The sequence below is a fragment of the Cherax quadricarinatus genome, chromosome 16, assembly GCF_038502225.1.
Source record: "Cherax quadricarinatus isolate ZL_2023a chromosome 16, ASM3850222v1, whole genome shotgun sequence".
Lineage (NCBI taxonomy): Eukaryota > Metazoa > Arthropoda > Malacostraca > Decapoda > Parastacidae > Cherax > Cherax quadricarinatus.
In genome coordinates, this window is record NC_091307.1 from 49,027,974 (window position 1) to 49,054,940 (window position 26,967).

Here is a 26,967-nt window from a genome sequence, read left to right on the forward strand (position 1 = left end):
TTTGGATTTTAGTAAGGCTTTTGATAAAGTACCGCATCAGAGACTGTTAAAGAAAGTGGCAACTCATAGCATTTAGGGACTAGTGCTGTCATGGATCGAGTCATGGTTCTCCAATAGGAAGTAGAGAGTGCGCATAAATGGGATTAAATCGGAGTGGGCATCTGTAACAAGTGAATTCCACAAGGATCAGTTTTAAGCCCATTGTTGTTTATAATATATATGAAAGTCCTTGATTAGGGAATTACTAGTGACATCAGCAAATTCACTGATGACACGAAGATAGGTACGATAATCGATTCAGACGTAGATGTCACGGAACTTCAGGATTTCGACAAGCTCAATTCGTGGTCAGAAGGGTAGACAAGGGAATAGTCACTGGTAGGCGGGATTTCCCAGTGGAAGTAGGTCATACCCAAGGTGATGGGTAAGTTGCAGTCGTAGTTGTAGTAGCCATGAAGACAATCATAGAGATGTCCTCTGAACCAATATTCCAAATTATGTCCTAGAATCTGTATTGATAAAGCCACTGAATGGCGAAACGTTTACAATAAAGATTCCCAGATGTTGCACATGTGTCTCAGTTTTCATTTTGTCGGTATTATATACCATTCTTGTACACATTTATTAGAGCTTACTGTAAGGGTATCACTGAAAGTGAGTTGCGCAAATATTCTGTTAGTGGGTTGGATTGTAGAGGACCTGCCCAGTATGGGCCAACAGGCCTACTGCAGTGTTCTTCATTTATTATGTTCTTATGTTCTTAATAGAGGTGTGAAGACGCTGTAATCAGTCTATCACCCTGAAGACAAGTTTTGAAGTAGTCAGTCCCTCAACTTTGAGAAAAGTTCTGCTCCATTAAGTGGGATAATGTGAAGCTGAAGCAACGAACGGGGAAGAAAATCTTGATGAGTCGGACCTTTTTCGCAGCCTCTCGATGATTACCTTCTACTAGTGAGTCCAGTCTCTTCTGTCATCCCGTTGCTTCACGTTGTTTCAGGCTATGGAGCAGAGTTGTTGCTTCTATATTCGACTGAAGAAGCCTACTATGTAGGCGGAATAAAGACACCCAAATGTTGCATATGTGTCTTAATTACTAACTCTCGTTCCACACGCAGAGGGCCCGGGTTCGATTCCCGGCGGGGTTGAACTATTTCTACGCTTTTCCTTACACCTGTTGTTCTGTTCACCAACCAGCAAACAGGTACATGGGTGTTAGTCGACTGATGTGGGTCCCATCCTGAGGGACAAGATTGAGGGGCCCCAATGGTAATAAGACAGACAGTCCTCGATGATGCACTGCCTTTCTTGGGTTATCTAGGGTGGCTAACCTTACGGGGTTAAAAATCCGAAAGAAATCTTATCTTATCTTATCAACTGTTAACTCCTGCTGTGCAAGTCTCACTCAAATTCATTCACTCATACTCAAGGACTTATCTAACCTATTTCAGAAGCTACCCAAAGTTTTAGCTTCAATAACGCAACTATGATGTATCAGTACTTAAATACATCCTTTCTAAATCAAAACTAATCTAATTTGGATATTTTTTATATTTTCGATTTCTTTCTTGAAGTGATATCTCCTATATATATATTTTCCATTTTTCACTTGTTGTATAAACCTTTATAATTAATAATGACAAATTGAGGAAATACTGACCTTGTATGAGCCAGTAGGCCTTCTGCAGTGTTCCTCCATTCTTATGTTCTTATATTTATTAGAAAACATTTTGGTTCTGGGAACTTGATCACTTCTATCATACAGAGATCAAAGCGCGGAGGATGAACTGACTATATGGAAAAAGACATTTATTATAGGAAACGTTTTGCCACGAGTGACTTCTTTAGTCCTAATACAGAGAAAACTAAGAAAACGATTATATATAGTAGCAGGAGTCAGGTGAAGTGTAGCGTGGGTAGAGGTAATAGTTGTAATAGTAGTAGTAGAAAAAGAAGAAGTAGTAGCAGCAATAGTAGTAGTGGTGGTAGTAGTAGTAGTAGTAGTAGTAGTAGTAGCAGCAGTAGTAGTAGTAGTAGCAGCAGTAGTAGTAGTAGTAGTCGTAGTCGTAGCAGCAGTACTAGTAGTAGTAGTAGTAGTAGTAGTAGTAGTAGCAGTAGTAGTAGTAGTCGTAGTAGTAGTAGTAGCAGTAGAAGTAGTAGTAGTAATAGTAGTAGTATTAGAAGTAGTAGTAGAACTAATGTGCTGAGACGGGTTGGGTTAGAGAAGGACATGTTGACATCATGTTACAGCAATCTCCAGAATGATTAATATCCTGTTGATTAGCAATTTAGAGATGCTGTAACTACTGAACTAATGATGGAAAGTGTTACTGACAGCAATTAGGGCAGCTTCTATACACTTTCGCCGTTTTAAATCGTCTTCTTTATTCACTAGTTTAGCCTCACTGAATTTCATGAGGTATCCAACATCGTCTCTATGTTGAACACACGTTTTTACGGTCATCATTTCTGCAAGTATTTTTGTGTTCTGTGATCCTAATATCCAGAGATCTGGCTGTTTCCCCCACATATACTACCTCTCCCCCATATAGTATACTGTATATTCCTGCACTTGTGCCAGAATTATGCTTGTGTTTTTGTACCAGGTTCCTAATAGTAGTTGATGAGCTTGTAGATATTTCAGCCAGTTTTCTGTCAAACATTTTTGATAGGCCCTGGGCTCCCTGTAAACATGGCCGGCATTTCTTGCACGCAACTGCTCGATATCTGTCACATTTGTTTTACAAGTGCAGTTGTTTATTGTCATTTTATAATGAACTTTATATGTACCGAGATGTTTGTACTTCAGCGTATTAACACTGAAAAATTATTTAATATTTATTTTACTGATTAATTTTTTCATGGATGATGGTGTACAAGTGTTAATGGAGCATTTACGACCTTCTTGCAAGCGACATCTTGAACTCTAATTAAGTTCCTTAAACCTAGCAAATCTTGCTTAATTCAAAATGATGTTATAAGGTAATTAGCATATGTTAAGCAAGAGCACAGATCATTTTTGTGCTCATAAAACATTATTAACATATTTCTCTGGAGCATTTCATAAAAGTTGTGCAGCTTTCTCAGAAATATTATGCAAATAGTGTTCCCCACATGTTCAATATTCTTAAACGGGTGTCAAATGAGAAGAAAAAAACAGTATCCCGTCAGCTTTTCTCAAAAGTATTTAAAGATTTTTTTTTTAAATTACCTTATGTAAATTCTAATAACACGTTATTTAGGACTAATAACTTGCTATCTTGATTAATATTCTGTCTTTAAGATACAAGTATGTGCTTTCCCGAGACGGCTCGTTGTACGGCCTCGTGGAAATGATCAGAGACAAGGTGAGTCCCTTTCCATTTACCCATAAGTATTAACGTCCCTAAGTGTTAGTGAGCATAAGTTTAGCGTCACTTGTACAAATGAGGACAAATGGTACCACCAGTGAGCATTATTTGAGTACAATTATTATCTTCACTGATTGTTAGTTATCAAAGTTATTAACTCAGTGAGTGAATGTTCATGATCACAACTACTAACGTGATTGCTACTGAATACAAGAAATGATGAGAATACTCTTTAAAAAAAATATAACGAGAAATATCGCTAACGTGAGTGTCTGTATTTTTTCCTACCTACAAAAGTAAGTGCTTGTGAATACAGCAACTTTCTAACACGAGACTTCTTAAACACAATTTAGACCAAGTGTTCTTATACAACAACTAATGAGCATCGACACCATGCCTAACCCTTCTAGGGTAGGGTAGGTGCCTGAGCCCGAACCTTTAGCTCATAAGACTGTCATTCCCATTAGCCCCCTTGGGGCGGGGATGACAGACCAGAGAGGCCTAGCTTGTGGCTAGGCCTGGGAACAGTTGGTCCCAAAGATGAGGAGGTACTTGTGCCTCCTCCCATGGGAGACTTAGGTCTCAGACACTCCCTAAAGACGGAGCCAAGGCCGGGCCACCACTTGGAAAAGGCCCGGGCCGGGAGAATACCGGCTAATCTTTAATAATAATAATAATAATAACTAATGAGCGTGAATGTCAAAGCACAATATTTAACGAAATTGTACATTTTTTACACCTAAAGTATAATAAAACTGAATGTTCTTGAATATTTGCTAATGAAAATAAGTATTCTTTCAATACTATTCTTACACCATCAACCAATGAGACTGAGTAGTCTTGCACAACTGAAGAAATTCAGTGTTTAACAAAATGTTTCATAAGTGTCAGTGTTTTTATACAAGAAAACCGTATTTGTAATTTCGTTGATAATGTTTAAAAAAAAATTATCAGCTCCTTGTTTCATTCATACTGTATGATTTGTGAGATACTATATTAAGACAATCTTCAAAAGGAAAAATAATTAATAAGGTATAATACGGCTGGGTATATCTGGTAAAGTTTACGGTAAACATTTCTGAAAAATATTTATGGGGTATATAAGAATTTTATCAGAGAAACAAGTTTGATTTAGGAATGAATTGTATTTGTGAATCACGTTTTTGCTTTTAACTACATTCTGTATCATAGTAATAAACTGATAAGTGAAAGAAGCTGATTGTACATTTATATATTAATAAAGGAACTTCTCGAGGACAAGTAGGGAAGCGATGTGGATGGTGTTGTAAATGTGGAGAAAAAGGTGGCAATATTTTGGAAACTTACGAAATTCACTAGTTTGACAATGAAACTATGGTTAGGCTATGAGGGATTGTTTAAAAATATATTCTATTAATATGGGATATAGAAATATAAGCGTTACGTAACGCTGGAAGTTTAAGTAAGTATTCCCCAAAAGAGGAAACCACGTGAGTTGTTGGACCTGATTTTGTGTTTCCAAGTGTTTTTATTGACGAACTGAAAGAGAAGCATCCAGTCGACTTCAAATTTTCATTACTAATTTACACTAACTAGTGAAAGCTTCAGGATATTGTCAGGATGCGAAGGAGCCTCTTATTAAGAGTTGCGTCGTTAGTGTATCATAGCTAGGAGATGGTTCGAACTGTTAGAGGAGTGAATAGGTACCAAACTGATAATTGTATTATTAAAATTAATGAAATTTCTTTGCTGCGAAATAACGAGAGAATGTTGTCTATTGAAGAGCATTAAACTATCAATCTGATTCATGTGATTCAATGGAAAATTTTGTACAGTTTTTAAATTGTTTTATATTAAAATAATAGTTAAAATAATGAATTGCTAATTTCTGTTTAATAATTAAAGAATGCTTCTTTTAAATGAAGATAATTTTAAATAAGATCGAACTTTAGAAATAAGGTTAGATCTTATTTAAAATTCTTTAGGAATAAAATTAGATTCTTATTGAAAAATCTTTAGGAATATAATCAGATTCTTATTTTAAATTCGTGAGTTATGTTAACTGTTAAATATAGTTTGGCATTATACCACTGTTAGCACATTGTTAGTTATATTTTTTTGTGTTTTCTACTAAATTCTTCCAAAGGCCTTTCTTAATACCCTTAGAATGTTTTGTTCAATCCGCTTAAAATTTTCACTTCTGGGTAACTATTGCCAGATAAAGGTTCGTGGAGCAATTGACAAGTACATTGTCCTCTGCTTAATTTTATATAGACCATTTGCAGAAGTTGGGTTACATGAGATGACATTACAAAGACTCCTTTGACTGGCTTCAGAATTTCAACACTCGAGTATCCTACTTAAAAGATTATTATTGACATATTTAATCTTGATATGGAATAGAAATGTTTTAATATTTATGACTGAAAACAGTGATGAAGCAGTTAGTACGATCTCTCGTAGAGTTATCTTCTCAGTTATGATCTCCTCCCAGAGATAATATAGTGAGAGTGACACAGCCGACTTTGATCTCGTGGAAGTGGCCTAGATGGTTATGATCTGTGTTGCAGTGGACTAGATTGTTATGATCTCGTGTGGGATTGGAACAGCTGGTTATGATCTGGTGTGGGATTGGAACAGCTGGTTATGATCTCGAGTGGCAGTGGACCAGATGCTTATGATATCGTGTGAGATTAGTCGAGATGGTTACGATATCATGTAGAAGTACCCCAGATATTTATGATCTCGTGTAGCAGTCACACAGATGATTATGATCACTGCCACCACTATCCACAATCACTACCTCCACCATCCACCATCATTATCACCAACAGCCACAATTACTGCAACTATCAGTCACCACCGCTACCATCACCAGCAATAATCACTATCATCACAAGTCACCGTCACAACTACCACCAGCCACCATCACTATCACCACCAACCACAATCACTACACCACCAGCCACCACCACTACCATCACCAGACACCATCACAACCACCACAAACCACCATCACGACGACCACCAGCAACCATCACTGCCACCATTACTACCACCATTGGAAAATATCACTACCACCACCACCAGCCATCATCACTGCCACCACCAACCACCATCACTACCACCTGCACCTGCCATATCTGCCACCACAAGGCACCATCAGTACCACCAACAGACACTATTACTACCACCAACAGCCACCATCACTATCGCCACCAACTACCATCACTGCCACCACAAGCCACCACAATCACTAGCATCACTAACAACCATCACAACCAGCACCAGCCACCATCACTACCAGAACTAGCCACCTTTACTACAACCACCAACCATCTCACTTCCATTACCAGGCACCATCACTGCCACCATCAGCCACAATCACTACCACCAACAGCAACCATTACTACTACAACAAGCCACTATCACTGCAAGACGTTCTGGAAAATATTTTCAAGTACTTTTAATCTTGCTAAGGCAATCGCAGTCTAACAGATTAATACTAGAAATAAGAGAACTCTTATAAAATAGGGTTTAAAAAGGTATAGAAACGGAAGATTAATATTACATAAACCTGACAGTCTGTCTGGAAGACAGGAAGTAGAGGCTGTTAAAGTAAATACAAAAATATGAAATAATAGAGAAATAACGACCAACGTTTGTGTTGATCGCTTTATTCTTGAAGTAGACAGTGTTACTGATAGTTCCTCTGAACTATATAGTTTCTTGTCAGGAACATACACGAATCTTGGACAAATCCTTAATGAATAAGACGAACTCAGTTTATGACTACCCACGGCTCTTTGTTAATAAGCAACATGTTATGATTTATGTTCCATGGTTTAAGCAACGTGTTGTAGTAAAACTGCGAAAATACTTCCTAAATGAGACTTGGATTCGATTGTCTCTCATTTATATCATTGTCTTAATCAAGCAAAAATGATAAGGTACGATATTGTGTGATACTGCCGTGATAAATACTCACACCTAGCATTCCATGAAATTCTCCCATGACATTTAGTCAAGTGAAGACGTACATTCGTAAATAACTGAAAAGGTCTGGGTGATTAATTCTAATAATTTGTTTTAGTATTTACTTAAATTATTTCTTAAGACATTCTTTGTTCTAATTTTAATGTTGAACTTAATTTCTTTAGGAAGCAGACTTTGCTGTTGACCCCTTCAGTCTTTCTGCTGACCGAGCTGAGATGGTAGACTTTATGTGGCCGACGACTATACAATACTCAAGGATTTTAGCTGGTAGAAGTCTGCCAGAGGTGGATCCCTGGGGTTTCCTGCTGCCTCTGGATATATTGGTGTGGGTGACTGTCTTGATGACATTGTTGGTACTGTTGTTCTTCATGTTCCTGGTGCTCTGGTGCTTGTCACATAATAATGTTAATACACATGACAACTGGAAAACTGATGCCTTCAATTTACTTCGAGTTTTGTTACAACAAGGTAAGAAATACTTAATATTTTATTATGTCGGAAATATTAACTAATATCTTGAATTGAATCTTTAATTTTCTTTATTAGGTCTGTTTATTGCCTAGAATTTAAAATGTTTCCATCGTAAATTTGTTTTTAATAAAATGCAATAAGATAAAATGTTAATTAAAGCCATCGGGACAAAAGAACCTAAAATGTGATTCTGTATCTATTTTACTATAATAGGTTATATTTTCTAAACAGGTGATAAGTACCCTTATTGAAATACCTGATTTTGATATTCTTTGGGAGTCAAATAAATCCTTCTTAAGGAAAACAAACAGTATATATATCACAAACACACTTTCAACACATCACAAAACAAAAACAAAAAATAGGTTATACACTTGTAAATTTAACAAATTGATTAAAGTACGGCAGTAATTACCTTGAGCAGTGACCCCAGAGAGAGAGCATCATCCCACCCTACTGGTAAACACACTATTACTCCAGAGTTCACACACGTCCCACTCTATAGTAGAGCCAGGCACATTTTAGGTCCTACGTAGGCATAAAATAAACACAATATACAAATTATTCCCCGAGCATCAATACAAAATGTTCACAAAGTTCCTTATCTTTTAACTAGGTGCCATCTTATCCACATTCTTTTCTTGATACTTTGACGTCACTCACGAAATGTGTCCTCTAAGCGCAGACATTATTTAATTATTTATGGATCACTTTTCTACAATATAAACACCATACTTTATTTTTCAAAATAAATAAAAAATAACATTACAGTAAGGTAGTGGTGTTCATAACACCCATTCTTTCCCAACCAGATGCGGCTAGGAAAAGAAAAAAAAAACAGGAAAATTACCTTAAGTTCCGGGGAAGCTAAAATAAACATCCCCAAAGGCAAGTAAAATGCATCAGTACAAAACTCACTAATCGTTGCTTTATTTCTCTTGTTGCACTTTTCTTGTACATACAGAAAAAAACAAAACCCGTAAGTTTAAGCCCAACGCAGCCACTGTCATCACAACACGAACAAAATCTGTAGACTTGAGAAACTTGTTTAACGCAAGAGTTTTACATCAAACGAGGTGACAGCTATGTTTTATAGCCATACAATAACAATCAGTTTAGTCAAAGAATAATAACTGCAGATATTGCTGCATAATAAATGTATTAATGTGTTCAGACTGCTTGGTGTCGGGCAGCTGGTGGTGGAAGCGTCTGATGTTTCTCTTGTGGATGATGATGATATCACAAGTGCTGATCAAGAGTTACTCAGGGAACCTCATGTCCAGTCTGGCTGTGAAGTACATCAGCCAGCCCTACCAGACTCTCCGCGACCTCTTGGACGATACTTCTGCAACATTGGTCTGGCAGAAGGACTCCGTTTATGGCTCATTTCTAAATGTATGATATTGTTTCAGTGGCTGCATTATATGAATAATTGATGCATTGTCTATTTCAATTATGACCTTGGAAAATAAGTAATGACAAAATAGGCAAGTTTGGTAATGGGACAACTGTTGTTGCAGGTGTAGCAGATGTTTGACCACTAGTTACGGTAGGTCTCTGTGACAGTTTTGTGGCAGGTAGCCTGTACTCCTGTCCATCTTAATTGTTGATCACTAAAAGTACCCAAAACATTTTTAATTTCATCATCAGATGGATTTGATTCTAAGAATTCACTTTCATATTTTGTATAATCTGAATTAATAATTTTCAGACGCAGTGTAAGTAATTCCACTTTTACCTCAAGATCATCAAAATCTATGTTTGTATCTTGAATTAATCCTATACAGACTGAAATTATATTTTCTAATTGTGTAATCTTAGTCTGTAAAGACTGAAACTGAGTTTTCAAACAAGCCATTTTAATTAATGGTATACTGATAATTTTAGTACCACACTGAGTTTATGCTCAAGTCAGCAATAATCGAGTCAGACACTACTGACCTACTAAGCTTAATCTTTGGGTCAATGGCCATGAAGGGTAAAGGGTACATATATCTGGACAATGCCTCTGGTGTTGATATCCTGAATTCTGCTGTCTCAGCTTGACATTACTGAGTCACCATAAATACAGTTATACACTTCATTCACTAAACATGTAAATGTCACTGTATAACTGTAAATCACACCTGTATATTTCTTACACGTATATAAATGTTACTGTTAATATATATATATATATATATATACATATATATATATATATATATATATACCTATATATACATATATATATATATATATATATGATGTAGGGCGAAATGACAGTAGTTTGTTGGATTATGTATTGGTAGATAAAAGACTGTTGAGTAGACTTCAGGATGTACATGTTTATAGAGGGGCCACAGATATATCAGATCACTTTCTAGTTGTAGCTACACTGAGAGTAAAAGGTAGATGGGATACAAGGAGAATAGAAGCATCAGGGAAGAGAGAGGTGAAGATTTATAAACTAAAAGAAGAGGCAATTAGGGTAAGATATAAACAGCTATTGGAGGATAGATGGGCTAATGAGAGCATAGGCAATGGGGTCGAAGAGGTATGGGGTAGGTTTAAAAATGTAGTGTTAGAGTGTTCAGCAGAAGTTTGTGGTTACAGGAAAGTGGGTGCAGGAGGGAAGAGGAGCGATTGGTGGAATGATGATGTAAAAAGAGTAGTAAGGGAGAAAAAGTTAGCATATGAGAAGTTTTTACAAAGTAGAAGTGATGCAAGGAGGGAAGAGTATATGGAGAAAAAGAGAGAGGTTAAGAGAGTGGTGAAGCAATGTAAAAAGAGAGCAAATGAGAGAGTGGGTGAGATGTTATCAACAAATTTTGTTGAAAATAAGAAAAAGTTTTGGAGTGAGATTAACAAGTTAAGAAAGCCTAGAGAACAAATGGATTTGTCAGTTAAAAATAGGAGAGGAGAGTTATTAAATGGAGAGTCAGAGGTATTGGGAAGATGGAGGGAATATTTTGAGGAATTGTTAAATGTTGATGAAGATAGGGAAGCTGTGATTTCGTGCATAGGACAAGGAGGAATAACATCTAGTAGGAGTGAGGAAGAGCCAATTGTGAGTGTGGGGGAAGTTCGTGAGGCAGTAGGTAAAATGAAAGGGAGTAAGGCAGCCGGGATTGATGGGATAAAGATAGAAATGTTAAAAGAAGGTGGGGATATAGTTTTGGAGTGGTTGGTGCAATTATTTAATAAATGAATGGAAGAGGGTTAGGTACCTAGGGATTGGCAGAGAGCATGCATAGTTCCTTTGTATAAAGGCAAAGGGGATAAAAGAGAGTGCAAAAATTATAGGGGGATAAGTCTGTTGAGTGTACCTGGTAAAGTGTATGGTAGAGTTATAATTGAAAGAATTAAGAGTAAGACGGAGAATAGGATAGCAGATGAACAAGGAGGCTTTAGGAAAGGTAGGGGGTGTGTGGACCAGGTGTTTACAGTGAAACATATAAGTGAACAGTATTTAGATAAGGCTAAAGAGGTCTTTGTGGCATTTATGGATTTTGAAAAGGCGTATGACAGGGTGGATAGGGGGGCAATGTGGCAGATGTTGCAAGTGCATTGTATAGGAGGTAGGTTACTGAAAGCAGTGAAGAGTTTTTACGAGGATAGTGAGGCTCAAGTTAGAGTATGTAGGAAAGAGGGAAATTATTTCCCAGTAAAAGTAGGCCTTAGACAAGGATGTGTGATGTCACCGTGGTTGTTTAATATATTTATAGATGGGGTTGTAAGAGAAGTAAATGCGAGGGTCTTGGCAAGAGTCGTGGATAAAGAATCACACACGAAGTGGGAGTTGTCACAGCTGCTCTTTGCTGATGACACTGTGCTCTTGGGAGATTCTGAAGAGAAGTTGCAGAGATTAGTGGATGAATTTGGTAGGGTGTGCAAAAGAAGAAAATTAAAGGTGAATACAGGAAAGAGTAAGGTTATGAGGATAACAAAAAGATTAGGTGATGAAAGATTGATTATCAGATTGGAGGGAGAGAGTATGGAGGAGGTGAATGTATTCAGATATTTGGGAGTGGACGTGTCAGCGGATGGGTCTATGAAAGATGAGGTGAATCATAGAATTGATGAGGGGAAAAGAGTGAGTGGTGCACTTAGGAGTCTGTGGAGACAAAGAACTTTGTCCTTGGAGGCAAAGAGGGGAATGTATGAGAGTATAGTTTTACCAACGCTCTTGAATGGGTGTGAAGCATGGGTGATGAATGTTGCAGCGAGGAGAAGGCTGGAGGCAGTGGAGATGTCATGTCTGAGGGCAATGTGTGGTGTGAATATAATGCAGAGAATTCGTAGTTTGGAAGTTAGGAGGAGGTGCGGGATTACCAAAACTGTTGTCCAGAGGGCTGAGGAAGGGTTGTTGAGGTGGTTCGGACATGTAAAGAGAATGGAGCGAAACAGAATGACTTCAAGAGTGTATCAGTCTGTAGTGGAAGGAAGGCGGGGTAGGGGTCGGCCTAGGGAAGGTTGGAGAGAGGGGATAAAGGAGGTTTTGTGTGCGAGGGGCTTGGACTTCCAGCAGGCATGCGTGAGCGTGTTTGATAGGAGTGAATGGAGACAAATGGTTTTTAATACTTGACGTGCTGTTGGAGTGTGAGCAAAGTAACATTTATGAAGGGGTTCAGGGAAACCGGCAGGCTGGACTTGAGTCCTGGAGATGGGAAGTACAGTGCCTGCACTCTGAAGGAGGGGTGTTAATGTTGCAGTTTAAAAACTGTAGTGTAAAGCACCCTTCTGGCAAGATAGTGATGGAGTGAATGATGGTGAAAGTTTTTCTTTTTCGGGCCACCCTGCCTTGGTGGGAATCGGCCGGTGTGATAATAAAAATAATATATATATATATATATATATATATATATATATATATATATATATAAATATATATATATATATATATATATATATATATATATATATATATATATATATAAGCTTACAATTTATATATAGTTTCCTTTAATATAACAGCTTGGACAATAATTTCATTGAGGAAGTAGTCGATAACGTTTTGAAGACAGAAGCTCATTATCACTCGCACCATGGAGTCAGAAAATATTCAGAAACCACTCCACTACGCGTTGTTTACAATTGCAACGTAAGTGCAAGTAAATATGTAGCAAGTCTTAATGATTGCCTGATGACCGGACCCTCATTAACTGAGAAACTTGGAGATGTGCTTATAAAATTTCGCACAAATCCATAGGACTACAAGAAATTGATAGAGATTATTCTCGTTTCCTGTGGCCTGAAAATCCACCTGAACCTCAAACTCCTGTGAAAAGATATCGTTTCAAGTCAGTATTATTTGGTGGAACATCCTCTCCATTCTTGCTAGAAGCTACTCTAAATATACATTTGAAGAAGAGATAGAAATAAGGAAGAGAGGGACAGATGACACGAAACCGTTGAACAAGGTCAAAGTCAGGAGGACAGAGGTCGGAGAGAGTCCTTAGTTTCTTGTTTGAAGAAATCTGAAAGTGCCTTAAAGAAAAGATTATATGTGGACAATTTTTAAGGTACTGTAAATAAAGAGGAGGATTTGAAATCCTTATACAGAGAAGCTAACAAGGAAATGAAAGAAGCAAATATGCCTCTAGGGATGTGGAATACTAATTCAAAGCAATTAAGGGAACTTATCAAAGAAGATTTCCCTGAAGCTGAAATTCCTGATTGCAACAATATGCTGGGACTTAATTGGAACACACAGGAAGATACTATGAGTCTCAAAAGGATAAACAATAAATCATGCAGTACACTCACTAAACGTAGTTTAATGTCAGAGGTATCACAATGTTTTGATCCTCTAGGACTCGTCTCACCTATTACCATAAAGGGTAAAATGCTTGAGCAGGATGTATTGAAGCTCAGATTAGGTTGGGAGAACTTGCCTCTAGAAATGAGTCAAGCATGGGATGAAATATCCACGGAGTTTAAACAACTTCATCAAATTAAATTTCCCAGACAAATAGGTCAAGAGGGAAACAAGTACACATTACATGTGTTCTGTGATGCGCCAACCAGAGGTTATGGCGCTGTAGCTTACATGAGTAACGCTGAAGTAAGTACACTAATTACTTCAAAGGCCAGGGTAGCACCATTGAAGGCCAGAACAGTACCACAATTGGAACTGACAGCACTCTATGTAGGAGCCAAATTAGCTGTCTATCTCAACAAAGTATTTGATCATCTCGCTATTGAAAAAACTGTAATATGGAGTGATAATGAAGCAATTCTCCAGTGGTTAAGAAATAATAAGAGTAAGTTGGCCTATGTACAGAACAGAGTAGCAGAAATAAATGACATGCAGAAAGATTATCTCTTTCACCACGTCTCTACCCAAGAGAATCCAGCTGACATGTCACGTGGTGTCCCACTCAAGAAATTTGTGGATAATAAATTATGGCTCCACGGACCGAACTGGCTCTCTAATGAAAATAACTGGCCTCAGCAAAAAGCTCACATTATGCCAGAAAAAAACAATCTGCTTGAACACAGCAGACATAATCTGTTTACATACAACAGACCCGCCAGAAATAGTCATTGACGGATCTAAATACTCATCTTTGGGTAAACTCTTAAGAGTTACAACTCTTGTCTTTAAATTCATTAAAAGGATGAAACCTAATTATGAATTTCCTGAACCCATTAAATACTGGGTGAAACTAATACAGAAAGATGTTTTCTCTACAGAATATAAATTTCTGGAAATACACGATAAATATACAAAGAAACTTAATATGATAAATTCTTTAGGACTTTATCTCCACTCAGGAAAGATTATAAGATATCGAGGAAGAATTCATAATTCTTCACTACCTAAAGAAGCCATACATCTAATATCAATCCCTAAGAATTATTGGTTAACAAACCTGATTGTTTAAAACGCCCACAGTGACGTGTTACATGGTGGGGTGGCTGACACACTTTGTCATATACGATACACGAGTATGTCAGTATCCAGGTCCACCTCCATATCCCTCTGAACGAGTTTGTCCAATGTCACTCCATTTGAGGTGACAGGTGTAGATTACACTGGACCAATAATTTTAACTAAAACAGTTGACAAAGTTCTCATCAAGGTGTACATCTGTTTGTTCACTTGTGCTACAACTAGAGCAGTACATCTAGAAGTAGCCACTGACATGTCTGTTGAAACCTTTATCAAACTATACAGAAGGTTTGCAGCCAGAAAACCATGTCCCAGACTAATGATTTCAGACAATGCAACGAACTTTGTTGTTGGTGCTGCTCATATAAGCAAGATCTTTGATCAGCCAGAGGCACTAGCTGTTTTTTGTAAAATATTTGAAAGTATAATACTTAACAGACTATATTCTAGAATCAGTCACCAACTCTCTCATCTCTATGGATTTATGAAAAGCAAAAAGTGTGCAGAATGGTATTGCCACTTTCCTCACTGCACACACGTCTATTAGTTGTTACACATTCCTTGATCTAAAATCCTTGATCTAAAATCTGCATTTGATACTTTAGAAAGGTCGCTAACACATCACTCGTCGGAGTTCCCAGTCCCATGTTCTTTAACGTCCTGATTCATGTTTTCCTAAATGTGTTTCCTACCTCACCTAAACATATAACTATAAGGTATAATGATGACATAATGATTCATAAAAGAGGTCATAGAATGATTTCCGTTCTTAAAAAAGTTCAAGTAATTTAACCAAGTTAATTGTTTGCAATCGTAATGGAACTAAACTTAACTTTTAATACCTGACTTGACTCCAATTATTACCTTTTCCTTGTCATTATTGAAGTTCTTGACTAACATAATGACTGACAAAATGCTCATTATTATTATTATTATTATTATTATTATTAAAGATTAGCCGGTATTCTCCCGGCCCGGGCCTTTTCCAAGTGGTGGCCCGGCCTTGGCTCCCTCTTTAGGGAGTATCTGATACCTAAGTCTCCCATGGGAGGAGGCACAAGTACCTCCTCATCTTTGGGACCAACTGTCCCCAGGCCTAGCCACAAGCTAGGCCTCTCTGGTCTGCCATCCCCGCCCCAAGGGAGCAAATGGGAATGACAGTCTTATGAGCTAAAGGCTCGGGCTCTGGCACCTACCCTACCCTAGAAGGGCTGGGCATGGTGTCGATCAAAAATGCTCATTAGAGAAGTCAGATACATATAGATACTCGAAAATCAGAGAAAAAAGGATGCTAAGTTTCTATGGTATTACATCATATATTCAATTATTCCTTCATTAAGATTTCGGTAAATTTGACATAGTATTCTGAAGGAAAATGTGGAACACAACTTTGGCCTATCTTTGTCTGACATTAGGAGTAATATTAAACTATACCACGGGCGGGGTTAGAACCCGCGGGTTCTAACCCCGCCTGTGGTTGGTTTGTTTGCAATCGTGTCATTATGATTTCGTGATGCATGCTATTTATTATAAGGCAGTTAAGATACCGGAGCATCTACGAATGTACACAATTACGTTAATGGAGCTGCTTGCCATATGACCAGACTGGGTGATTTCGTAATAGCCAGGTATAATATTGGTTAGAGGAACCTCTGGTAATTTTGTAGTTGCACAAACAATGATCATACGAAATGCAAATTATGTGGACAGTGTTGTTACCGATTTCTTGAACACCATATGCTGGAATGAACACTTACTGAGAAAAATACAGAAAGCATAACGTTTCTGATATGTCAGAATATCTCATTATTGAAAATATGATTGATGGCCATAATAAGCAAAAATCTTAAATTTGCTTCCAACATGATAGCGAATTCTATATATAAATAGGCATGCATTAATGTTAACTGGGAGATAGTTCCTAAATGTTCTTGTTTATCCACGTCCTCTTGCGCTTCCATCCACGGGATGAATATGGGGTAGAAAGTGAACCAGCCACTCCTTTTTACAACTAGAAAATCTGATAATCTCAGCAGCGGCTAAATCTTCTGAATTAGACCTTGTAGAGACCAAATTATTGACTTCAGACAGGAGGGCATGGAAGGTAAGGGTGTTAGTGAGTTTGTACAATGGTCAACTACCCATGTTAATGATCAGTGATATCATCTCTTGCCGGGCCTATTCACGCTTACGCAACTCTCTCTCTTTCGGTTTTTCTCAATAGTCTGGTATGTATCGTGAGGTTTACGAGCCTGGTTATAGAAGACACATCATATACCAGACACTCTTCCAGTTCTTCAACATCACTGACACTCTGGTTCGTCACGGAAGTTACGCCATTTTCCAGATTGAGATTTTGATCAATATTTTCGTCAGCCAAGACTTCTCTCGTACAGGTTAAAAAATTCTTTTTATGTTCGAAAATAAAATGTTGTTAAATAGTTTCAATGAATTCCTTCATAGATATCACTCTGTTAACAACCAGAAAGATTATTTGCATATTCTCGTATGCCTGCTCAGTGTTCAAGTGTTTACCCACTGTATATGATTTTTGTAGTGACTTACATATACCGTACAACTCTTTCCATCCATCCCGGAGTTTTAAACGCTTATGAAAAATCTTGAATAGTTTTTCATCCCCAAACTATTTCAACAACGTTTTTTTTCTGTTTTTGAATCGTACTTTTCACTAGTATACTAAATTTTACTTTAAGTTTCTTTCTTTTTATAATTTAAACCAATACTGGTCTCATACACGTCAGTTTCTCTGCCTACAGTCTCTGCCTTCTAACAACATTCATATGCTATTCCTTAAATTTATATAAGTTTTCTCAATAGAATTCTGATATGTATTTTTTTAATTGCATGCTTTGAAAAACGTCTTCAATCTAAACCTTCAGAATTCCATCCTTTGACAAATCAATTCCCCAAAAACTCAAGATATTCACTTCCCCTCAAATTTCTTCTTTTTTCTTAATTAACAAGTTTTTAAAAGTATTTTTCTACTTACAGGCCCTTCCAAACTAAACAGATTCTAATTCTAAACCTTTCAAAACTGTGTCAATGTTACTGTAATATTTCCTAATAACCTGGTCACATTTCCAAGAATTCCAGTTTTTAAAGGAATTTTGATGATAAGGCTGGAAACCAGACTTCATAACATAATGTGAGTATAACGAATCCAGAAATGCTGTACCAAATCTGATTTTTCACCTTTTATCCATAACATAAAAAAAGGTTTACTTGCTATTTTATAATGAAACATTTGAACAAAGGAAATAAGAAAATGATCGTGGAAAAATATTAGTATCTTTTAATTATGACACGTCCGTGTTGAGTAATGATTTTATTTTATATATTGCTGCAACTACATCTATGACATTTACAGATGAGACTACTACACTGCTTTTTACATGAGCAAGTGATGATTTGTAAATAACCTTCTTAGATTAGATCCAGTAACTTCAGGATCGGTTCCAATTCTGTTTCGCTCCCCTTCCATCCCATATTTTCCACCACAGGTTATTTTGCTGTGTTGATATTTGCATTAATCTAAAATAATGTTTAGCAATGTACTCGCAACAAATTGTTCAACCTTAATGAAATAGCATTATGACAAGGCAGCATTTCCTAGAATATTAACCCAGTTGATATGGTTTCATTACTACATAAAGCTCTAAGTCACACCTTACTTGTCCGATTTGTAGGGCCTTTAATTATACAGAAGCTGAATGAATACAAATATATACATACAAACCTCTGAGAAGAGAAAACCATTCACGCATATCATTTCAATCAGTTTATGATAAAACTGTCTCTATTCCTACCTCAATTTTTTCTACGTATTCTACAAGTCATGCTTGTCCTGTAAGACACATATGCAACAGTTGGGTATCTTTATTTCGAAACGGTTCACCTACACAGTAGGCTTCTTCAGTCGAGTACAGAAAAGTTGATAGAAGCACAAGAGACTTGAAGACGATGTAATCAGTCCATCACCCTTAAAGTTTTGAGGTGGTCAGTCCCTCAGTCTGGAGAAGAGCATTGTTCCATAGTCTGAAATAAAGATACCTAACTGTTGCATATGTGTCTTACCTAACAATCTGTCGGTATTTTATATAATTTTAATGTTCTACGTGTCATGCTTGTCCTGTAAGTCACTTTACAGAGTGGAAAAGGAGGCAATTCCTCTATTCACTAGATTGTACTCGCGAGGTTGAGGCTTAGTAAATACTAGGTAAATGGTCTAAATTACGATATACAGTATACAATATACTTCATTCATTTAATACTTAGCAATCCCATTGGCAGTTCTTAAAATAAAAAAAAATTAACCGGGGGTATCAATTCCCTATGGAGATATGGGAACCAAATGATGGGGGTATGGGACTCGATCTCTGTTCCTAACTATCCATGTTTAAAGTAAATGCAAAGAGTTGACATCTTTTGAAAACATAATGGTACCTAATAGGACTAGTGATGATGATAATTTAGACATTCTGGTGAAGGAGGTATGGACACATACTGGGCATCCATTGGGGGTCTGCCATAAATGATCGGTTCAATTTCATATAGCTAACTAAGGTCTTGATGAGTTTGGAAGAGTGATGAGCTGCAACCTGTTATGGTGCAGTACTGTGGCACAGACATGACAGAAGTCAGACCTGTCAGCCTGCCAGGTTATAAGGTGTACCATACAACCATTACAGACATTCTACGATATTTCCTTTAGATATGATTTCTACATCTAGCGCTGCCATCGGTTAAAAGAAACAAGTTTGGTAGTAAAAGTCAAGTGATTGAATGTATATAATCATACAGAAATTTTATGTTGTATTTAGTCCTTATGCACAGGCTCAATTAGAAGGCATACTGTAAGTTTGACTTATTTTAAATGTAAACCACTGTATATGTTTATTCTATATATCTATTTTCTTATGTAAGATAGATGCATGAATCTCACTTCTGTCTGTTTATTCCTCTTATTACCTTAAAGCAAGGATTTTTCTGATTAATTATGTTCTTCTTCTTAACTTCCTATTCTCGCCTTTCCTTACCCAAACAACCCCCTCCCCCCCCCCTCCCAACATCAAAATTTGATATCCATCTGGGAAGATTGTTTATATTATCATTTATGCGAGTTTTATTGGAGTAATTGTTATTCTGTTGCAGATGCCTCGGATATTCATTCATTTGTAACTATAGTATTTTCATTTGTGTGTCTGTTTCCTTTCTCTTACTGCATTTACTTCTCAGTTTCCTGAGTTCCTGATCCTTGCTCATAGGTCAGAAGAACTGGAAAGGAAGTAGAGAGGAGTGGAATGTTGTGGTCTTATGTGTCGGGTTGTGTGGAGATAGTTCTTATCCAGGAATGGTCAGGATTGTAGTTGTTGTTTAGTAAGGATGAGAGGAAACGTATGCTAAATTCTGAGTTATTATTCTTAAGTGTGAAAGTGAATTCAACCTTGGACTGAATTTCTTGGTGTAATCCTGGAAGCCGAGTTTCTCCTCCTGATTTTTTCTCATTCATCTGTTACTTCTTCTTTGTATTCTCTCTAAATCCAGGTACACATAGTGATATCTTGTTATTCCTCGTTTCTGTTTCTTAATTCTTCCTCATGCTCTTTCCATCACGAGAGTTTGCTTGACTGGACGTATTTTGTCCAGTGATTATTTTCTAGCTTTATTAAAGTTCGTCACCTACTTGACTTCACCCATCCTTCTTTTTTCTCCCTCCTTAGACGCTTCTTTTTTAGGCATTTTCTTACATATTTCATGACAACATTTCTAAAATTGTCTTTCTTTCCTAACTGTTTCATTTGTTTTGGTTGCACATTTTCGCATTTCATTATTATTCCTTCCTTTCTCTCCCCATTCTCTACCCCCCATTTCCTCTAAAAAAATCTGTAATGTTCCCTTTATCATCTCACTGACCTTAGACCATTTTTAAACCTGCAAGTGCATTTTTTCTTAAAATATTCTGATTTTCTTCCTACAACTTGTTTATAATATCCTCGATCTCTTTCCTAAGAGCATCTAACAATTTTTTTTCCATAATCCTCCTACATGTCGTGACTATATCCAGATAACATCAGGTGTTCCAGTACGCAATATATCTTTCCTCCTCTTCTGCTGCTTCCTCTCTCTTCTAATTTGACATTCGGATTCCAGTTTCTTTATTTTTTATTTGCGATTTTACTGAGCTTTTCTCTTTTTTTTCAAATTCAGCTTGGAAAGCTTGGAAAAGGGCCAAGGGAACAGTGTGTATGTATCTGTGAGTGGATATATGTGTGAGTATGTGAGAGTATGTATGAGTGTATGTATGAGTCTATAAGTGTTTGTGAAAGAGAGAGTTTATATGAATGTTTCAATGTATGGTGTACTCACCTGTTTGTGGTTGCAGGGGTTGAGACTCAGCTCCTGGCTCAGCCTCTTCACTGACCACTACTGGGTCCACCCTCTCCTTGCTCCATGAGCTTTATCATACGTCGTCTTAAAACTATGTATGGTTCCTGCCTCCACTACATCACTTGCCAGACTATTCCACTTCCTAACAACTCTTTGACTGAAGAAATACTCCCTACCATCACTTTGACTCATCTAAGTCTTCAGCTTCCAATTGTGACCACTTGTTTCTGTGTCCCATCTCCGAAATATTCTGCCCCTGTCCATCTTATCTATTCCTCGCAGTATTTTGTATGTCGTTATCATGTGTCCCCTAACCCTCCTGTTCTCCATTGTCGTTAGGCCGATTTCCCTTAACCTTTCTTCGTAGGACATTCCCCTTAGCTCTGGAGCAAACCTTGTCGCAAACCTTTGCACTTTCCCTAATTTCTTAACGTGCTTGACCCGGTGTGGTTTCCAAACTGGTGCTGCACATTCTAGTATGGGCCTGACGTACACGTTGTACAGTGTCTTGAAAGATTCCTTACTGAGGCATCGGAACGCTATTCTCAGGTTTGCCAGGCGCCCATATGCTGCAGCAACTATCTGGTTGATGTGTGCTTCCAGAGACGTGCTCGGCGTTATACTCACCCCAAGATCTTTCTCCTTGAGCGAGGTTTGCAGTCTTTGGACACCTAGCCTATACTCTGTCTGCGATCTTCTATGCCCTTCTCCGATCTTCATGTCTTTGCATTTGGCAGGAGTAAATGGGAGAAGCCAGTTGCTGGACCAGCCTGTCCAGGTCTCTTTGAAGTCCTACCTGATCCTCATCTGATCTAATTCTCCTCATTAACTTCACATCATCTGCGAACAGGGACACCTCTGAGTCTATCCCTTCCATCATGCCATTCACATACACCAAAAATAGCACTGGTCCTAGGACCAACCCCTGTGGGACCCCGCTCGTCACAGGTGCCCCCTGTGATACCTCGTCACGTACCATGACTTGTTGTTGCCTCCCTGTCCGGTGTTCTCTGATCCATTGCAGTGCCCTTCCCGTTATATGCGCCTGATCCTCTAGTTTCTGCACTAATCTCTTGTGAGGAACTGTGTCAAAAGCCTTCTTGCTGTCCACGAAAATGCAATCAACCCACCCTCTTCTCTCTCGTGTCTTACTTCTTTTTCTATATCATAAAACTCCAGTAGGTTTGTGGCACAGGATTTGCCTTCCATGAATCCGTGCTGATTGTCGTTTATACTCTTGTTCCATTCCAGGTGTTCCACCACTCTCCACACTGCAACAGACCCACTGACCCATGCGAAGCAGGTACATGCCACCCCCCCCCAGTGGCATGGACATGCAGACCTTTTTTTAAAAATGGGAACTACATTTGCTGTTTTCCATACCTCAGGTAGTTGCCCAGTTTCAAGGGATGTGTTGAAGATTGTGGCTAGTGGCACACACAGCATTTCTGTTCCCTCTCTAAGGACCCACGGGGAGATGTTGTCCGGTCCCATTGCCTTTGAAGTATCAAGGTCACTTAGCAGCTTCTTCACCTCCGCCTCAGTTGTGTGTATGTCATTCAACAATTGCTGGTGTATTCTTTTTTGGTGTCCCCCTCTGTCCTGTCTCCCCAGAGTCCTTCCTGTCTCCACTGTAAATACTTCCTTAAATCTCGTGTTGAGATCCTTGCATACCTCTTGATCGTTTCTTGTGAGTTCCCCACTTTTTTTCCTCAGTCTGATTACCTGATCTTTGACTGTTGTCTTTCTCCTAATGTGGTTATGCAGCAGTTTCGGGTCAGATTTGACTTTCAATGCTATGTCTTTTTCGTACTGTCGCTGGGCCTCCCACCTTATCTGTGCATACTCGTTTCTGGCTCTTTGACTGATCTCCTTATTTTCCTGGGTCCTTTGCCTTCTGTACCTTTTCCATTCTCTAGTGCTCTTAGTTTTTACCTCCCTACACTCTCGGGTAAACCAAGGACTTGCTTTGGTCTTCCCACTAGTTCTGTTGCCCATAGGAACAAACCTTTCCTCTGCCTCCTTGTATTTTGTTGTTACATATTCCATCATATCATTTATTGACTTTGCTACAAGTTCTCTGTCCCGCTGAACCTCCTGCAGGAAGTTCCTCATACCTGTGTACTCCCCCCTTTTATAGTTTGGCTTTTCCCATTCGACTCCTGTTACCCTCTCCACTTGTAACTCTATTATTTAATCAAAACTCAGAACCACGTGATCACTATCTCCAAGGGGCCTCTCATATGTGATGTCCTAAGGGTGAGCACAAGGTCCAGTCTTGCTGGTTCATCCTCCCCTCTGTCTCTGGTAGTGCCCCTGACGTGCTGATGCATGAAGGTTTCCAGTATCACATCCATCATCTTGGCTCTCCGTGTTTCGGGACCCCCATGAGACTCCAGGTTTTCCCAGTCGATCTCCCTGTGGTTGAAATCACCTCCGCCAGTGTGTCCACCACTGCTCTGTTGCTCTCTTCATATTCCTCTCTTGGCCTCCTGCCGTTCTGTGGTGGGTTAAACATCGCTGCAATGATTACCTTATGTTCCCCAGACTGAATTGTACCTACTATGTAGTCCCTTTCTCCAGTCTCGTTCATGCCTTCCATTTCCTCAAAACCCCATCGTTTTTTTTATGAGCAGTGCAACCCCTTCTCTCCCTGTCCTTGTAGGAAATACTTTTTACCTCCTGCAATTACCTCCTTTGCAATTTCTCAAATTTTTGGGCGTGCTTGACCAGACGTGGGTTCTATACCGGTGTTGTATACTTTAATATGGGCCTGACGTATACGGTGTGCAGTGTAGTGAATGCTTCCTTACTTACATATCGATATGTTACTCTTAGGTTTACCAGGTGCTCATCAGGGGATGTGTTCGGTGTGATACTTGCCTTAAGATCATTTACTTTGAGTGAGGATTGCAATCTTTCATCCCTGACCTTGTACTCCATCTGCCGTCTTCTTTTTCTTTCCCCAAGTCTCAAGACTTTGCACTTGTTGGGGTTTTATTCAAGATATTTGTCGGACTTGATGCCTTTGTAGTCTTACCTGGTCCCCATCTGCTTGAATTTTCTGAATTACCTGCATGTTGTATACAAACAGGGGCACCTCTTAAATTATCCCTCTGTTATGTCATTCACATATACGAGGAACAGTATTGGCCTTAGTACTCACCCTTATGGAACCCCACATGACACTTCCTCCCACTCCTACACCTCTTCATTTACCATCACTCGTCGTTTCCTTCTTGAGAGGTATTCCCTGATCTATCGCAGTGCTTATGCTGCTATAACTATCTACTATTGTGCAGAACTGTGTAGAAAGTCTTCTAATAATCCAGGAAAAAACAGGTTACCCAACCTTCTCTCTTCTTTCTTACTTCTGTTAAACTGTCGTAGAACTCCAGCAGGTTTTTGACAGGATTTTCTACTCCTGTAACATAAGCTCATTCAATTTCAGGCTTTCCACCACTCTTCTGATAATCTTATCCATGACTCTACATTCTGTACAAGTTAGTGACACGGGTGAGTAGTTTCATACTGCCTGTCTCCCCACTTAAAAATTAAGACTACATTTCCTGTCTTCTACACCTCTGGTAATTACCTTGTTTCAGTAGATTGGTTGACGATTGTTCTTAGTGGCCCCATGGAGATATATTTTCTTGTCCCACCGCCTTCGAGGTGTTTAGTTCGCCAAACAGTTTCTTCAACTCCTCCTCGGTTGTGTGCAATGTGTCCAACACTTTTTGGTGTTCTCTACAACCTCGGTCTGCTGAAAGTCTTTCCTTCTCCGCTGAGTATACCTTCCTAAATGTCTTGTTGAGTTCTTCTCCTACTTCCTGGCCATTTATTGAGTCCTTTCTTCCTTACATAGCTTGATTACCTAGTTCTTGACTCTTGTTTTCTTCCTGATGTTTCTGTGTAACAACTTTAGTCAGAATTGGCTTTCGATTCTATGTCATTCTCATACTACGGCTGGGCCTCCCTCCATATCTATGTATATTCGTTGTTGGCTCTTCTACTCATCTCCTTATTTTCCTAGATCTTTTTCCTTCTGTATTTTTTCCATGTTCTAACTCACTTGGCTTTTTCCTCTCAACACCTTCGGGTGAACAATGGGCTCACTCTGGTCTTGTCATTATTTCTGTTGCCCTTGGGTACGACCTTCTCTGCCACCGTGCACTTAGTTTTTACGAATTCCATCATTTCATTTACCGTCTTTCTTTGTTATTCTGTTCTCCACTGTACCTCATGTAAGAATTGCCTCACACCTGTATAATCTCTTTTGAAGCTTGTCTTCTCCCGTGGTTGTCGTGCTTCTTCACTCTCCACTATAAATCTACTATGTATTCGAAACACAGGAACACGTGGTCACAAACACCGAGGAGCCTTTCATATGTAATGTACCAAATTTGGGAACTGCTAATGGTGAATAAGAGGTCCAGTCTTCCTGATTCATCCTCTCCTCTCTCTCTCTCTCTCTCTCTCTCTCTCTCTCTCTCTCTCTCTCTCTCTCTCTCTCTCTCTCTCTCTCTCTCTCTCTCTCTTTCTGATTGTATCCCTAATATGTTGGTGCATGAGATTTTCCAGTACCACCTCCAGCATCTTTGCCCTCCGGGTTTCTTGTCCTGCCAGTGGCTTCAGATTTTTCCAGCCGATCTCCTTGTGGCTGAAAACCCCCATAAGTAGTAACTTTGCTCTCCCCATGTATCCATCAATGCTCCAATGCTCTCATCATACCCTCTTTGCTATTCCATCGGTGGTTGTACATCAGTGCTATCATTACCTTGGTACCCCTAGTCTGAAGAGTTCCTGCTAAGTAATCAGCTGTTTCCTCTCTGTCTATACATCCTAGCTCCTTAAAACTGCTCTAGAGGGTTTTTGGTGAGCAGAGCAACTCCTCCTTCCCCTCTGTTCCATGTGTCTTTCCGTACGATCTGATTCCCTATCAGGAATATCGCGTCTATCATACCTGTGAGCACGTGTCTGTTATTTCTATGTGGTTGCAAGGATCGATTCATAGCTCCTGGCCCCGCTTCTTCACTGATCGGTACTAGGTCCTCTCTCGCCCTGCTCCATGAGCTTTATCATACCTCGTCTTAAAACTCTGTATGGTACCTGCCTCCACTACATCGCTTGCCGGACTATGCCACTTCCTGACAACTCTATTACTAAAGAAATACTTCCTAACATCTCTTTGACTCATCTGAGTCTTCAACTTCCAATTGTGACCCCTTGTTTCTGTGTCCCATCTCTGGAACATCCAGTCTCTGTCCATCGCAGTATTTTGTATGTCGTTATCAAGTGTCTTCCTTACCCCTCCTGTCCTCCAGTGTCGCCAGGCCTATTTCCCTTAACCTTTCTCCGTAGGACATTTCCCTTAGCTCTGCAACTAGCCTTGTCGCAAACCTTTGCACTTTCTCTAATTTCTTGACGTGCTTGACGAGGTGTGGGTTCCAAACTGGTGCTTTATACTCCAGTATGGGCCTGACGTACACAGTGTACAGTCTTGAACGATTCCTTACTGAGGTATGGGAACGTTATTCCCAGGTTTGCCAGGCACCCATATGCTACAGCAGTTATCTGGTTGATGTGCGCTTCAGGAGTTGTGCTCGGTATTATACTCACCCTAAGATCCTTTTGGCCACCTAGCCTATACTCTGTCTGTGATCTTCTTTGCCCTCCCCCGATCTTCATGACTTTGTATTTGGCAGGGATAAATTAGAGGAGTTAGTTGCTGGGCCAAGCTTCCAGCCTGTCCGGGTCTCTTTGCAGTCCTGCCTGGTTCTCATCTGATTTAATTCTTCTCATTAACTTCACATCATCTGCGAACAGAGACACTTCTGCGTCTATTCCTTCCGTCATGTCATTCACATATATAAGAAATAGCACTGGTCC

General features: G+C 38.9%; 1 protein-coding gene across 1 annotated transcript in view; it reads left to right on the top strand.

Annotated features, from left to right (window-relative positions):
* The window catches only part of LOC128688813 (glutamate receptor ionotropic, delta-2-like), a 44,378-nt gene that overhangs the window by 3,757 nt on the left and 13,654 nt on the right, over positions 1 to 26,967 (top strand). Inside the window, exons 5-8 of the mRNA XM_070085677.1 lie at positions 3,281 to 3,344; positions 7,487 to 7,790; positions 8,968 to 9,188; positions 16,895 to 17,066. Of these exons, the coding sequence (XP_069941778.1) occupies positions 3,281 to 3,344; positions 7,487 to 7,790; positions 8,968 to 9,188; positions 16,895 to 17,066 (761 nt within the window). The remainder of the gene's footprint in view (positions 1 to 3,280; positions 3,345 to 7,486; positions 7,791 to 8,967; positions 9,189 to 16,894; positions 17,067 to 26,967) is intronic.